Source organism: Aedes albopictus, chromosome 2 (genome assembly GCF_035046485.1).
Source record: "Aedes albopictus strain Foshan chromosome 2, AalbF5, whole genome shotgun sequence".
NCBI classification, from domain to species: Eukaryota; Metazoa; Arthropoda; class Insecta; order Diptera; family Culicidae; genus Aedes; species Aedes albopictus.
In genome coordinates this window covers 189,583,018-189,597,498 of record NC_085137.1, presented here as the reverse complement: position 1 = coordinate 189,597,498, position 14,481 = coordinate 189,583,018, and the positions used below count along the sequence as shown (strand labels likewise).

The 14,481-nt window shown below is 45.5% G+C and overlaps 1 protein-coding gene across 1 annotated transcript; it reads left to right on the top strand.

Annotated features, from left to right (window-relative positions):
• Positions 1-562: 562 nt before the first annotated feature.
• LOC109408106 (DNA-directed RNA polymerase II subunit RPB1) lies at positions 563-13,023 on the top strand. The gene is made up of 5 exons (XM_019681319.3): positions 563-795; positions 877-1,184; positions 6,878-9,027; positions 9,094-12,440; positions 12,509-13,023. Exons 2-4 carry the CDS (start codon positions 1,016-1,018, stop codon positions 12,436-12,438), a joined length of 5,664 nt encoding a protein of 1,887 aa, XP_019536864.1. The 5' UTR covers positions 563-795; positions 877-1,015; the 3' UTR covers positions 12,439-12,440; positions 12,509-13,023.
• The last annotated feature ends 1,458 nt before the right edge of the window (positions 13,024-14,481 follow it).

The window sequence follows — 14,481 nt, the reverse complement described above, 5'->3', positions numbered from 1 at the left end:
ACAAAGTTTCACGCCGATCGGTTCAGTAGTTTCCGAATCCATAGCGGTCAGACAGACAGACAGACAGACAGACAGACAGACAGACAGACAGACAGACAGACAGACAGACAGACAGACAGACGGAAATCCATTTTTATATATTTATATATAGATATAATAACCTTGACGATTCCATTCCACCCCTGCAAACTGAGCGCTGCGAGGTAAACAAACACGATGACAGTAGCTCATTTTAACAAACTGTCTGTCGATCTGTCAACATTCGGCTTCGTCTTCGGCGCGCATCGTTCAGCTGGGGCAGCGGTGCCAGATCTTGTTGCGTTGCTTACTAACAGTTTTTGGATGTTATTATATCGGACATCGGTTAATATTACGAAAGTGGATTCAAAAAGTGCGAATTTCCTTTGAAATCAGTTATTTTTGTTACTACGAATGTCTCAAAAATCAGCATAACTCTTCTCTCTGTCTGAAGCATTAATACGAATATTTCGAATATATTAAACGAATGCTAACACTTGGCAACACTGTGTCACCGTTGCTCGTTCGGAGTCCACCACTGGCTCCGCTTGTGTTCGGCAGTTCGCTCGCGGCTCGCTGGATTTCACCACACACATTCACGTCGCTCGTTGGCCGCCATCAGCCAAAGTGAGGAGGCCCACTTTTAGCAAATGGACGCGTGTGCTTTGTGACGGAAAATTTTGGGCTGATTTTATTTCGCTCGAATAGTGTTGACATTGTGCGCTAATTGTGCTAAAACCGTGCAAAATTTGTTCCCCAAGCCGCGGGGAATTGATTGTGAGTGTTTTCCGGAAGAATTAGATGTGTTTGTTGGTGGAAAAGAGCGTTTGAAAATTTTGGATTTTTTTTCCTCCGCAGCTGACTAATCCACTTCCCTGTGTGTCGAGCGACGACGACGACGGGAAGAAGAAAACTTTTTTCGTCTGAACGGAAGCAGGAGAAAGAGAACAAACAAGAAGAACAACAACAGTAAGCGAAGAAGGCAGCGACTGCCAAAATGAACGGCGATTCGAAGGCGCCGCTTCGGACGGTCAAAAAGGTCCAGTTTGGGATCCTTTCGCCGGACGAAATCCGTCGCATGTCGGTGACGGAGGGTGGCATTCAGTATGCGGAAACGATGGAAGGTGGCCGACCGAAGCTGTGCGGTCTGATGGATCCCCGTCAGGGTGAGTGTTACTTTGGACGGGATGAAGTGGGAAAGGGGAAGAGGGGTGATATGTTTTGTAATGCGCAGTATGTTGGGGACTACCTTAACTCAGAGAGATAAGGTGTGCGAAAGGCAGTCCTTGCGAAAAGTAAAATGGGTTCGCACGGAACTGCCCTTCTAAGCATATCTGTCCCAAGTTGTTTTGCATTCTTACCGTGTTTTTCTCAGTAACAGAGCCATTTGAAGTTAAAAGTAAAATAGGTTCGCACGGAAGTAATTTCCTGATTTCACTGGACATAAATCGACGGTTTACTAAAAAATTGTGTAGGGTAAAAAATATAATTTGGACATGTATGTAATTTGGACATGCACGGCGATGTATGTCTTGTTCCGGAGAGCTAATACAAGTGGATACTTCTCAATATCGATTATTCTGATGACTAGGGAAGATTCAAATATTACGTCCATCAATTTTTGGGATTTCTAAACCCCCCCTCCCCCCTCTGTCACGCATTTTCCCTATACCAAATACACGTAGTGTCACACTTTTGTAGACACCCCCCCTCCCCCAAATGTTGGACGTAATTTTTGAACGTTCCCTTACGTTGAAAATACGCTTAACAATTAAGAATTTACTTCAAAATTATCGAAAATGTAAATTGTTTCACTAAAACCCCTCAAATGCACAGGTATGCAAAACGACATAGGTACACTTCACACACCTCCAAATCGTTGAATTAACAATTGTGAGAAATTAAAAAGCATTACTGCAATGAAAAATGTTCAATAAAGAAGCATTGGGCAGTCAATATCTTAACATTCATCTAGAACGCTTAAAATAGATGGTGTCCAAAATACATTACAAGTTTTCAACTGTAAATATATTTTGGTCATCTGACGAACTACATGGGGATGCTGTGCGATTGCATACTTGAGGCGTATTCTGTGGGTCTGGCGATATTTCCTCGATTTTAACAAAATCTGTAATAGGTAGTTATCAAAATAGATGCCTGCTAAGCGGAGAAATTTGATTTTTTGCAAGAAAATATTTGTTAATATATGGTACTTCCATGATTTAGCAGTATTCATGGCTAAACATTGAGATAATTGCCCTGTCCAAATTACCCTCAGGTATGTGTCCAAAACATATATTCGGTGTACAAAATGCAATTCTAACAGGTGATTGGAAATTGCGATTTTCTTAACTTAAAATGCTTTCGTTAAGGTTTTTGTCACCAGGAATGCAAAGTACAATCATATTATAAACGTATTAGTAACCTGGCAAAATAATTAATTGCTTTCTAAGGAAGCTATGGGACGATTTTTCTAACGTTGTCCTCAGCCTGTCCAAAATACATGAATTACCCTATGATGACAACCGTTCACCCTTGATATATGTACGTACTGCGATGACGGCGATAACCCGATTTTGTCAAGCCCTTGGCTGCAGACAAAATCGGGTAAGTACCTTTGTTTCTTTTTATCAATTTTTAACCTGGAGCATTGTTCCGGATATGTACATGGACACCTTTTGTTTTAGGTCAACTAGAAAACTGGGGCATAGGCGGAAATGCGCTGTACTTCGTTTGTAACTTTCTTTCTTGGCGATCTTTCCGGGTCGTTGAGAACACTAAATCGTCTTCTTTCGCTGAAAAAGCTGGCGTTCCACAAGGGTCTGTCTTGGCAGTGACGCTCTTTCTCGTGGCGAAGATCGGAACATTTGATGCAATAAAAGAAAAGTCCACCTACAACAATTGAAGGACAGGCAATTCCACTTCTCATGCCATCATCGATAGTCGGCTCGTATACGGACTTGAAATTACTAGCATTGCCATCAACAGGTTGATTCAAGTCATCAGCCCCGTCTACAGTTCATATGGTCGACTGATCTCCGGGCTGCTACCATCAACTCCGGCAGACTCACAGTTGCTATCCATCTCTCAGCGTTCGGTTCTTTTCTGTTTTATTTCATTCTACCATCATGCCGGTTGCGAGAAAAAATGTTGTGCTGGACACAGGTGCTTCCGAAACGGCCTGGCATCGTTGATTTAAAATAGTTTTTAGAACGTGAGTTGGATATGACGCTAGTAAAGATCATACAACCTCACATCGTACGACATGTTATCTATATGACCATGCAAAGTGAAGAGGCAGCAGTCAAGTATCACCTACAACATTTCATGAATTGTGAAGAAAAGCGCCTTCCAATTCTACTGCCGATTTGCTTCGATAGCTGCGCTGTCGACGTTCGTCTGCATGACCTACCGGAGGAGATTGAAAATCAAACGATCATCACTCATATGGGGTCATTCAAATATTACGTAACGCAAAATTTGACACTTTTGGACCCCCTCCCTCCCCCACGTATCAACATTTGTATGGCAAATTTTGAAATTTTGTATGAAGCGTAACACAACGCTAGACCCCCTCCCTCCCCCCTCAGCGTTACGTAATATTCGAACCAACCCTATGCTGCAGTATGACGAAGTGATTTCCATATGGAACGATGTCTGGAGAAGCTACTTTCCGGGTCTCAGCAAGTATGTGTGGTCAGGTATCAGTAGGTCGGCTCCAGAGGCACGCACGTATGGTACGTATGCAGCTGACCCAACCTATCCCGTCATGTATCACGGTGGTCGATGAAACAACCTATGTTTTTTATCCGTCACAAACACGTACCTGTCGAAATTGTGGTGCTCTGAAGCGGCAGCATCCACGACGAACAAACAACCGACGCAGTGCAACAAATCTAACAAAGCACAAGTTCCATCTACGCTCGCCGAAAATCAATGGTCATCTCTCTCCAAGCCGGAGATCAGTGGTAAGGGCAAAACAAGAAAACAATAAACCAGATTCCAAGTGACAGCGATCAGTCGACTCAGACACAGCAAGCACCAACGTACCTAAACGTATCGCACCACCTCTATATCCAGCGAAAGTGATAGCAACGTAGCTGATTTTGATGTTTCCCCCGCTCCCGCACCATCGCGATACAGACGTGGTTTGTATTCGAACATTGACGACCCCGTTTTTCGACAGCAGTTCATTGAAAAGGAGAGCAGAAGGATCGATGAATTGGTCAGATATGGCTATACTCTTGATTAAAATGTAATTAATTACAGATTTTCAGCTCCGTTATGCCTAGTGCGAATGAGCCTAAAATATATAAGGGCTAAGTAAAAAAAAACTGGCAGACTCTTCCTACGTAGAGGCTGGTCTGCTACCCTTCCAGATACCTATTTAGACTCGCAGTTCTTTGCATCAAGAGTGCGATCTTCTCGAGCAAGAAAACAAGTGATGGCATGGTCTTCCTTCTCGTTGAGGGGAACAGAGCTCTAAACACAGCAGCCAACATGGATCTCCTTCCGTTTGCAAAGCTCCACTGGCTTGGAGACAGTTGGCGTTCCGTATCCCCGAAAATTGACAATCAAATAAAAAAAAACAGCTTCTCCGCCAGCTGTAACTCTGCTGCTCTACGAAGGTCGGTTGCTGAACTTTTGCGTGTCTCCTATCCAAACTTTGCTCACCGATTTCCCGATGGATCGCTCTTCCATCTTGAAGTCGGGCTAGGAGTATCAGGCGACATCCCACCGGTCAGCATGAGTCTTCCTCCACAGTGCTCAGTTCCTCTGCCGAAGCAGCAGCAGCTGATGCAGCCATGCCAGCTGATCGCCCAATACTGGTTCTGACCGATTCTGCGAGCGTCATATCGGCGCTTTAATCTGATACACCGACACACCCCTGGATCTAGGGTATATTTATGCACGCTCCAGCTCACACAGTTTTCACGTGGATCCCCGGACACTGCGGTTATCCGGGAAATAAAAACGCCGATCATCTCGCTGGTGACGCCCGTGAATGACACACCAACAGTATCCAGCTCATGGATCCTAAACGATGGATCAAATCCAGCTTCCGTCAGCACTGGGGTGCTGGGTGGAGCCACTTAAGAACAGCTTTCCTGCGGAAGATAAAAACACGGTTGAACCATGAACTGATTTGCCAGCGCTCAAAACCCAAAGAGTAATCTCCCGATTGCGAACCGGGCACAAACTTCTATCACAACATGGGAGGTGGTGTGGACCGTTCCGCAAGGAGCGTGAAGTGTGTCACATCTCAGCCACAGTACACCCTTAAACGAAAGTACACAGCGAATGAGTAACTTGTGAAAAGACAAAGCTGGACGAACATTTGAAAAGGGCCTATCTGCTTTGCGTAAACAAACATGTTTTTGTCTCTGCAGGGCCTATCTGCATCCACCCACGCACATCAACACCCTTATCAGAAAGAGTGTTCTTCAAGCTATCTGTTAAGGGTGTTGATGTGCGTGGGTGGATGCAGATGGGCCCTACAGAGACAGAAACATGTTTGTTTACAAAAAGCAAATAGGCCCTTTTCAAATGTTCGTCTAGAAAGGATTTTTCACTCATATCTGCGTACGACTGGATCAGCACAAAAAATGTGCTGATCTGGTATTACACAAATTTGCGTAAAATTTCACACAAGTTTGCATGAAATCTTTTGTCTTTTCGATCGCTGCGTGAAAGTTACTCCTTGCTCTGTGTACATCGATCTTTCCGTGTAGAGCATGTTCTTTGCGAGGGCCAACGTCGATTCTACGACATCGCTGATAATATTGGAGAAGTCCTACGGGACGATCCGGATACCATCAAAACACTTCAAGTTTCTCCATGGCTGTAACCTGTACGAACTCATTTAACAGCTCTCTTCTTCGTCTTTAATTTTTTAATAATTTAGTGTGTTGAACTAACGTTAAAAGTTAAAAAAAAAAACACAATAACAAAGATTGAAAAAACCTTCTGTTACGAGTACGCTCTAGCAGGAGTACAATTGTTAACACAACAATACAGTTAACACGCTAAAACTGCTCAGCACTAAAATGTGTAAGACCTACTCATAAGTGCATAATTTCCAGACCACACAAAAATGTGTAGCAGTTACACATTCTCAAAAAACAGCTCGTATACTCTTCTAGATGCGAAATGTTGATTTTTTTTTGTTTTTCAAGGTCACTAGTAATCCTACCTAGATTGGCGTACAAAAATTTTTACGATTTTAACAATTTTGCGGACACTGGAGCTGATTTTGTAAATGTGCAAGGGTTACACATTTTTGGTGTAGTCTGGAAATTATGCACTTTAGTGCTGAGCGGCGTTAGCGTGAACTGGATCGTGTATCGACAGTGAAGAACCGAGGGATTCTCCTTGACTCCACAATCATATTCATGGACTACTTTTCTTAAGTCGTGAGGACAGCATCGTCGCAGCTGCGCTTACTCTTCCGCTTTTTCAAGAAGCTCAAGACGTCTATTGCTTGAAATCGCTATACTGCTCAATTCTACGTCTTGTCCTGGATTGTTTGGCAGTCTTCGGTCCCTTTTTCTTATGAAAACAGCGTACAGCGAATTGAGCGTATCCAGTGAAAGTTTATCCGTTTTGTCTAATGCTGAGACTGTAAGATTCCTGTAAGAAATTATATAGGTAACCTGTAAACTTTGGGGGGATTCCCTAGAAAAGTGCTTGATGAATCGCTTGGAGTTCTTCCCGATGGAAATTCTCTAGTCTTCATATCGGTACCACATCCTATTGTAGACTGATGATACAACACAAATATCAGCCACGATGTGAAGTGGCAGTATTAAATTGAATTATGAAGTCAAAACTGACATTCTCTTTTCATTCCGTTTTCCAGGTGTCATCGAACGTACCTCTCGGTGCCAGACGTGTGCCGGTAACATGACCGAATGTCCCGGTCATTTCGGTCACATCGACTTGGCCAAGCCGGTGTTCCACATCGGTTTCGTCACCAAAACCATCAAGATTCTGCGCTGCGTATGCTTCTACTGCTCGAAGATGTTGGTCGCTCCCAGTAACCCGAAGATCAAGGAAATCGTCATGAAATCCAAGGGACAACCTCGCAAACGGCTGGCCTACGTTTACGATCTGTGCAAGGGAAAGAAGATTTGCGAGGGCGGTGAAGACATGGATATCACAAAGGATGGTGCCGCACCGGATCCGAACAAAAAGCAAGGTCACGGAGGTTGCGGTCACTACCAGCCATCGCTCCGGAGAACCGGTTTGGACGTGATTGCCGAATGGAAGCATGTTAATGAGGACTCACAGGAGAAGAAGATCGCCGTAACGGCAGAACGAGTCTGGGAAATTCTGAAACACATCACCGACGAAGAATGCTACGTACTGGGTATGGATCCGAAGTTTGCTCGCCCTGATTGGATGATCATCACGGTTCTGCCGGTTCCTCCGCTGGCTGTGAGGCCCGCTGTCGTTATGTTCGGAGCCACCAAGAATCAGGACGATTTGACCCACAAGCTGTCGGATATTATCAAAGCTAACAATGAATTGAAAAAGAACGAAGCTACCGGAGCTGCCGCTCACGTTATTGCAGAAAACATCAAAATGTTGCAATTCCACGTGGCCACTTTAGTGGACAACGACATGCCCGGAATGCCAAAAGCTATGCAGAAGAGTGGAAAGCCTCTGAAGAGTGTCAAGTCCCGCTTGAAGGGTAAGGAAGGTCGTATTCGTGGTAATTTGATGGGAAAGCGTGTGGACTTCTCGGCTCGTACTGTCATCACTCCGGATCCGAATCTGCGTATTGACCAGGTCGGTGTACCTCGCTCGGTAGCACAGAACATGACCTTCCCGGAATTGGTCACTCCGTTCAACATCGACAGAATGCAAGAACTTGTCCGACGAGGAAATTCGCAGTATCCCGGCGCCAAATACATCGTCCGGGACAACGGCGAACGTATTGACCTTCGGTTCCACCCGAAGTCCAGTGACCTTCATCTCCAGTGCGGATACAAAGTAGAGCGTCACTTGCGCGACGACGATCTGGTCATTTTCAACCGTCAGCCCACTCTCCACAAGATGAGTATGATGGGTCATCGTGTCAAAGTCCTCCCGTGGTCCACCTTCCGGATGAACCTCAGTTGTACCTCACCGTACAACGCTGATTTCGACGGAGATGAAATGAATCTTCACGTACCACAGTCCATGGAAACGCGTGCCGAAATCGAAAACATCCACATCACCCCTCGACAGATTATCACTCCGCAGGCCAACAAACCCGTCATGGGTATTGTGCAGGATACGCTGACAGCCGTGCGAAAAATGACCAAGCGAGACGTCTTCCTGGAGAAGGAACAGATGATGAATCTGCTGATGTTCTTGCCCACTTGGGACGGAAAAATGCCACAACCTTGCATTCTCAAACCCAAGCCTCTCTGGACCGGAAAGCAAATCTTCACGCTCATCATCCCCGGAAACGTCAACATGATTCGTACCCATTCGACCCATCCGGACGAGGAAGATGACGGTCCGTACAAGTGGATCTCCCCCGGAGACACCAAAGTCATGGTCGAACACGGTGAACTCATCATGGGAATTCTCTGCAAGAAAACACTCGGTACATCCGCCGGATCTTTGCTTCACATCGTTTTCCTCGAACTGGGACACGAAATCGCCGGTCGGTTCTACGGTAACATTCAGACCGTGGTCAACAACTGGCTGCTGTTGGAGGGTCACAGCATCGGTATCGGTGACACCATTGCCGATCCTCAGACCTACGCCGAAATTCAGAGGGCCATTCGCAAAGCCAAAGAGGATGTTATTGGCGTTATCCAGAAGGCTCACAACATGGAACTGGAACCGACTCCGGGTAACACGCTGCGTCAGACTTTCGAAAATCAGGTGAACCGCATTCTGAACGATGCTCGAGACAAAACTGGTGGCTCTGCTAAGAAATCGCTGACTGAATACAACAACTTAAAGGCTATGGTGGTGTCTGGTTCCAAGGGATCCAATATTAATATTTCTCAGGTAGGAATGAATTTTCCTTTCGCATTTCAGCTATCCCAATTTATAATGCTTCTCTTTCCTTCGTAGGTTATTGCTTGTGTGGGTCAACAGAACGTCGAAGGTAAGCGGATTCCGTTCGGTTTCCGCAAGCGCACTCTACCGCACTTCATCAAGGACGATTACGGTCCCGAATCGAGAGGTTTCGTGGAAAATTCGTACCTTGCCGGGCTGACGCCGACCGAGTTCTACTTCCACGCTATGGGAGGTCGCGAAGGTTTGATTGATACTGCTGTAAAGACTGCCGAAACCGGTTACATCCAGCGTCGTCTGATCAAGGCTATGGAGTCGGTTATGGTGAACTACGATGGAACCGTGCGAAACTCTGTCGGGCAGCTGATTCAGTTGCGTTACGGCGAGGACGGACTGTGCGGAGAGACTGTGGAGTTCCAGAACTTGCCCACGATCAAGCTGTCCAATAAGGTGTTTGAGAAAAGATATCGCTTCGATCCGACGAACGAGAGGAATCTGCGTCGGGTGTTCAACGAGGATGTGATCAAGGAGTTGACGGAATCGCCAGACGTCATCCAAGAGATCGAAGCCGAGTACGAACAGTTGCTACGGGATCGTGAAGCACTGAGACAGATCTTCCCGAACGGCGATTCAAAGGTCGTATTGCCTTGCAATTTGCAGCGTATGATTTGGAATGTGCAGAAGATCTTCCACATCAACAAACGAGGCACAACGGACCTGTCACCGCTAAAGGTCATCCACGGCGTGAGAGATCTGCTGACCAAATGCGTCATCGTGGCCGGAACGGATCGTTTGTCCAAACAGGCCAACGAGAACGCCACGCTGCTCTTCCAGTGTTTGGTACGGTCAACGCTCTGCACAAAGTACGTCGCCGAGGAGTTCCGATTGAACAATGAAGCGTTTGAGTGGTTGATCGGAGAAATTGAAACTCGATTCCAGCAGGCCCAGTGTAATCCGGGTGAGATGGTGGGTGCCTTGGCTGCCCAGTCACTTGGAGAACCTGCCACCCAGATGACACTGAACACTTTCCATTTTGCTGGTGTGTCCTCGAAGAACGTAACCCTGGGTGTACCCAGATTGAAGGAAATCATCAATATTTCCAAACGTCCGAAGGCTCCTTCCCTAACGGTATTCCTGACGGGCGGAGCCGCTCGAGATGCGGAGAAAGCCAAGAACGTCCTCTGTCGTCTGGAACATACCACTCTGAGAAAGGTCACGGCCAATACGGCCATCTACTACGACCCGGATCCACAGCGCACCGTCATTGCCGAAGATCAGGAATTCGTCAACGTTTACTATGAAATGCCCGACTTTGATCCAACCCGTATTTCACCGTGGTTGTTGCGTATCGAGCTGGACCGTAAGCGTATGACGGATAAGAAGTTGACCATGGAACAGATTGCCGAGAAGATCAACGCCGGGTTCGGTGACGACCTGAACTGTATCTTCAACGACGACAACGCCGACAAACTGGTTCTTCGAATCCGTATCATGAACGGAGACGACAGCAAGTTCCAGGAAAACGAGGAAGAGAACATGGACAAGATGGAGGACGACATGTTCCTGAGGTGCATCGAAGCGAACATGTTGTCAGACATGACCCTGCAAGGTATCGAGGCCATCGGAAAGGTGTACATGCATTTGCCCCAGACGGATGCCAAGAGAAGGATCGTCATCACTCCGGAAGGCGAATTCAAAGCTATCGGAGAGTGGCTGCTGGAAACTGACGGAACTGCTATGATGAAAGTACTGAGCGAAAGAGATGTCGATCCGGTGCGAACGGCCAGTAACGACATTTGCGAAATCTTCCAAGTGCTGGGTATCGAAGCTGTGCGAAAATCTGTCGAAAAGGAAATGAACAACGTTCTGCAGTTCTACGGTCTTTACGTAAACTATCGTCATCTGGCCTTGCTTTGTGACGTCATGACTGCGAAGGGTCACTTGATGGCCATCACACGTCACGGTATCAACAGACAGGACACCGGTGCTCTTATGAGATGTTCCTTCGAAGAAACTGTGGACGTGTTGAACGATGCCGCTGCTCACGCCGAAGTTGACCCTATGAGAGGAGTGTCCGAGAATATCATCATGGGACAACTGCCTAGAATGGGAACCGGCTGTTTCGATTTGCTGTTGGATGCCGAAAAGTGTAAATTGGGCATGGAAATTCCGCACACATCCATCATGGGAGGATCGGGAATGTTCTTCGGTCCTGGGGCAACTCCAAGCATGAGCCCAGCTATGACTCCTTGGCAACAATCTCAGACTCCTGGTTATTGCGATTGGTCTCCATCGGGACCACCCAGCGGAATGACTCCAGGAGGACCTAGCTTCTCACCGTCTGCACAATCTGACGTTTCTGGAATGTCACCACTGTGGTCACCAATGCCAGGATCTCCAAGCTCTCCGGGACCATCGATGTCACCATACTTCCCGTCATCTCCAAGTGCATCTCCATCGTATTCTCCAAGCAGTCCAAACTATGCCGCTGCGTCACCAGGAGGAGCCTCCCCGGCCTATTCACCGACCAGCCCCAGCTATTCGCCAACCAGTCCAACCTACTCTCCAACAAGTCCACGATATTCGCCAACAAGCCCCAACTACAGCCCAACGTCACCACAATACTCCCCCACATCTCCAAGCTATTCGCCGACCTCGCCACACTACTCTCCTTCACAACCATACGGCCCTTCAAGCCCTGCCTATTCTCCAACCTCCCCTTCATACTCCCCAACCAGTCCGTACTCACCCACTTCTCCAAGTTACTCACCAACCTCTCCGGCATATTCCCCAACCAGTCCATCCTACTCACCATCCAGCAACTCCTATTCCCCAACTTCACCGTCATACTCTCCAACCTCTCCAAGTTATTCACCGACTTCCCCCAATTACACCCCAGCAACCCCTTCATACTCCCCGACGAGCCCCAACTATTCACCCAGCTCGCCGCACTACTCTCCAACCTCACCATCCTACTCACCATCTTCCCCCAAATACTCCCCAACATCTCCAAGTTATTCCCCAACCTCACCCTCGTACGGAGGAAGTCCTCAATACACTCCCGCCAGTCCGCAATATTCGCCGACCAGCCCGAAATACTCCCCAACTTCCCCGAGCTATTCGCCAAGCTCTCCACAGCATTCGCCTGGTGGCAGCAACAACTTCATGAGCAGTTCACCGACCTATTCCCCGTCGGCGACCTACTCGCCGAACATGTCCTCCTACTCCCCGGGAAGTCAGAAATATTCCCCCACCAGTCCGGTGTACACACCCACGTCGCCGAACTACTCACCATCCAGTCCGGCGTACTCTCCAACTGGACAGGGCTACAGCCCATCGAGTCCGGCCAGTCCAACCTACTCACCGACCAGCCCGTCCTACGAGGATAGCCCGGACGATTAAAGGTATGTATGAGTTCCTACGGTGTGTCTATTGTGATCTCGAAATCTTATGTACAAATCTTTGGTTACAGCAATCGTCACAAAAACGCTAAGCTGCTGGCCGGGATTGTGTACTGTGTGCGTGTAAGGTATGCGGAATTCTAATGTAAGGATTTGCTTGGTAAAGGAAGCTGCCCGCTGATGTTCTAGTTTTATCTAACGTTACTCTACTTAGGGGTTAAGCGATGAAACCGAGGAAGAGCATTCCAATCCAACTTTGTTGCTCTTTCAATCCTGATGATTCTAGTTATTTCAAAACGTATAACTATAATAAGATGCAAACAATATTTATAATTCAACATAATGGATAAATGCATTTTAGGACTAATCGATTGAGAATGATCATTCTTATCAACACATGTGTGTCCTGCAAGAAAAGTTTTTGGTTAAGTTGCATTTAGACTTTTCCAGAACTCCATTTGGAATGCTGATTGTGTCTAATATGTAAAAAATATGCTAAAACATCGCTAAGAGCACAACAAATCATTATTATAAATTTTATCTGTTGAAGACATTCATTTATGAACAATAAACATCTAGAAAGGTATGCGATTGATGGTACCTAGCTTCAAATGTCCGAAAGCCGATATTCCATAAATTCCATGGCATAGAACAGTGGTGCTCAGGCTGGAGGATACCGCGGGCCAAATTTGCAATTTGAGATCGACCTGCGGGCCGCATAAAACATCGATGCACAAAAACAACAAGAACAATTCTAAAGCATATTTATTAAAAATCTGAACTGTTCAATTTAGATTCATAAGTTTGGTTAAGAAAAACGTTTGAGCTTCAAATTGAAATTCAAACAAACAATTGAGAAGTTTCCCCTAGAATTGCCTTGAAACCACTTCAAGAACTTGTCAAGCAGCTTTTATAAGAATTTCTTTTGAATCGCTCCAAAAAGGTTTGCTGGATTTTCTTCTGAAATTTCTTGTGGAGCTGCTTCAGAAGGTTTTCGAGAAATTTCTTGAAGTTTCTTTTAGTTTTTGTAGAATTCTCTTAGAACACCTCCAAAAACTCCTCTTAGATTTGCCTTTGGAACTGCCCTGAAGTTACTTCAGCAATTCCTCATTAATCGTTTCGAAGAATGTCTCCTAGAATAGCTTCCGGATTTTTCCGAAAATTTTCCATGAGTTTCTTGAAGATTTTAGTAAATTGATTTTCCTCAGGCGTTCTAGGCATCTTTTGTGTCTTGATGCAGTTGGTCCTGGAATCTTGTTTGTAGTTTCTCCTGAAAATTCTCTTTTTGTTGCTCGAGGAATTTATTCTAAAATTGTTTAAGAAATTTCTGTTAGAGTGGCACCAGTACATTTTTCTAGGAGATGCTCCTATAATTTCTATTCGCCACAACTTTCTCATTCAGTTTCTTCAGGTTTATTTTCTCCAGGATGATTTGAGTTTCTCCATATGTGGCTTAAAAATTTTCGCCAATAATGTTTCCTAGAGTTTCTTCAAAAATATATCCAAAAGTTTCTCCAAAAGGGCACAGGAGACGCTTTATGAATCTCGCCTGAGATTTTTTTCTTTAAGTTCGTTCAGGAGTTTTGCTTGGACAATTCAAATTGGATTTGTAGGGGTAGGCGGGGCAATATGGACACCCTAAGGTTTTTGCCAACTTTACCTGGCATGATGTCAAAAAAGTTTAGTTTTTTGATACATGTATCCTTTTAAAGTCTATTTAGCATCAATTGCATAAGAATGCTCACGAAGAAAACTTATTTATCCACTTCAAAAAATGTTATGAAAAATGTTAGTTTTTCATGACCGTCTTCAAGCATACGGGGCAGAATGGACACCCCCATGGGGCAATATGGACACCATGAGACTTTTACGAATTTCGTACATTATTTACACCTATAAAGTCATTTCATTACAAAACAACTATTATGGATGAATAATACGCCAAAGTAGTTTTTTTTTTTTTTTTAATAAAATTGTTTTATTTAGTCAATGAATTCAAAAACATCTATTTACATATTTAATTCACAATCGAGATGGAATTCTA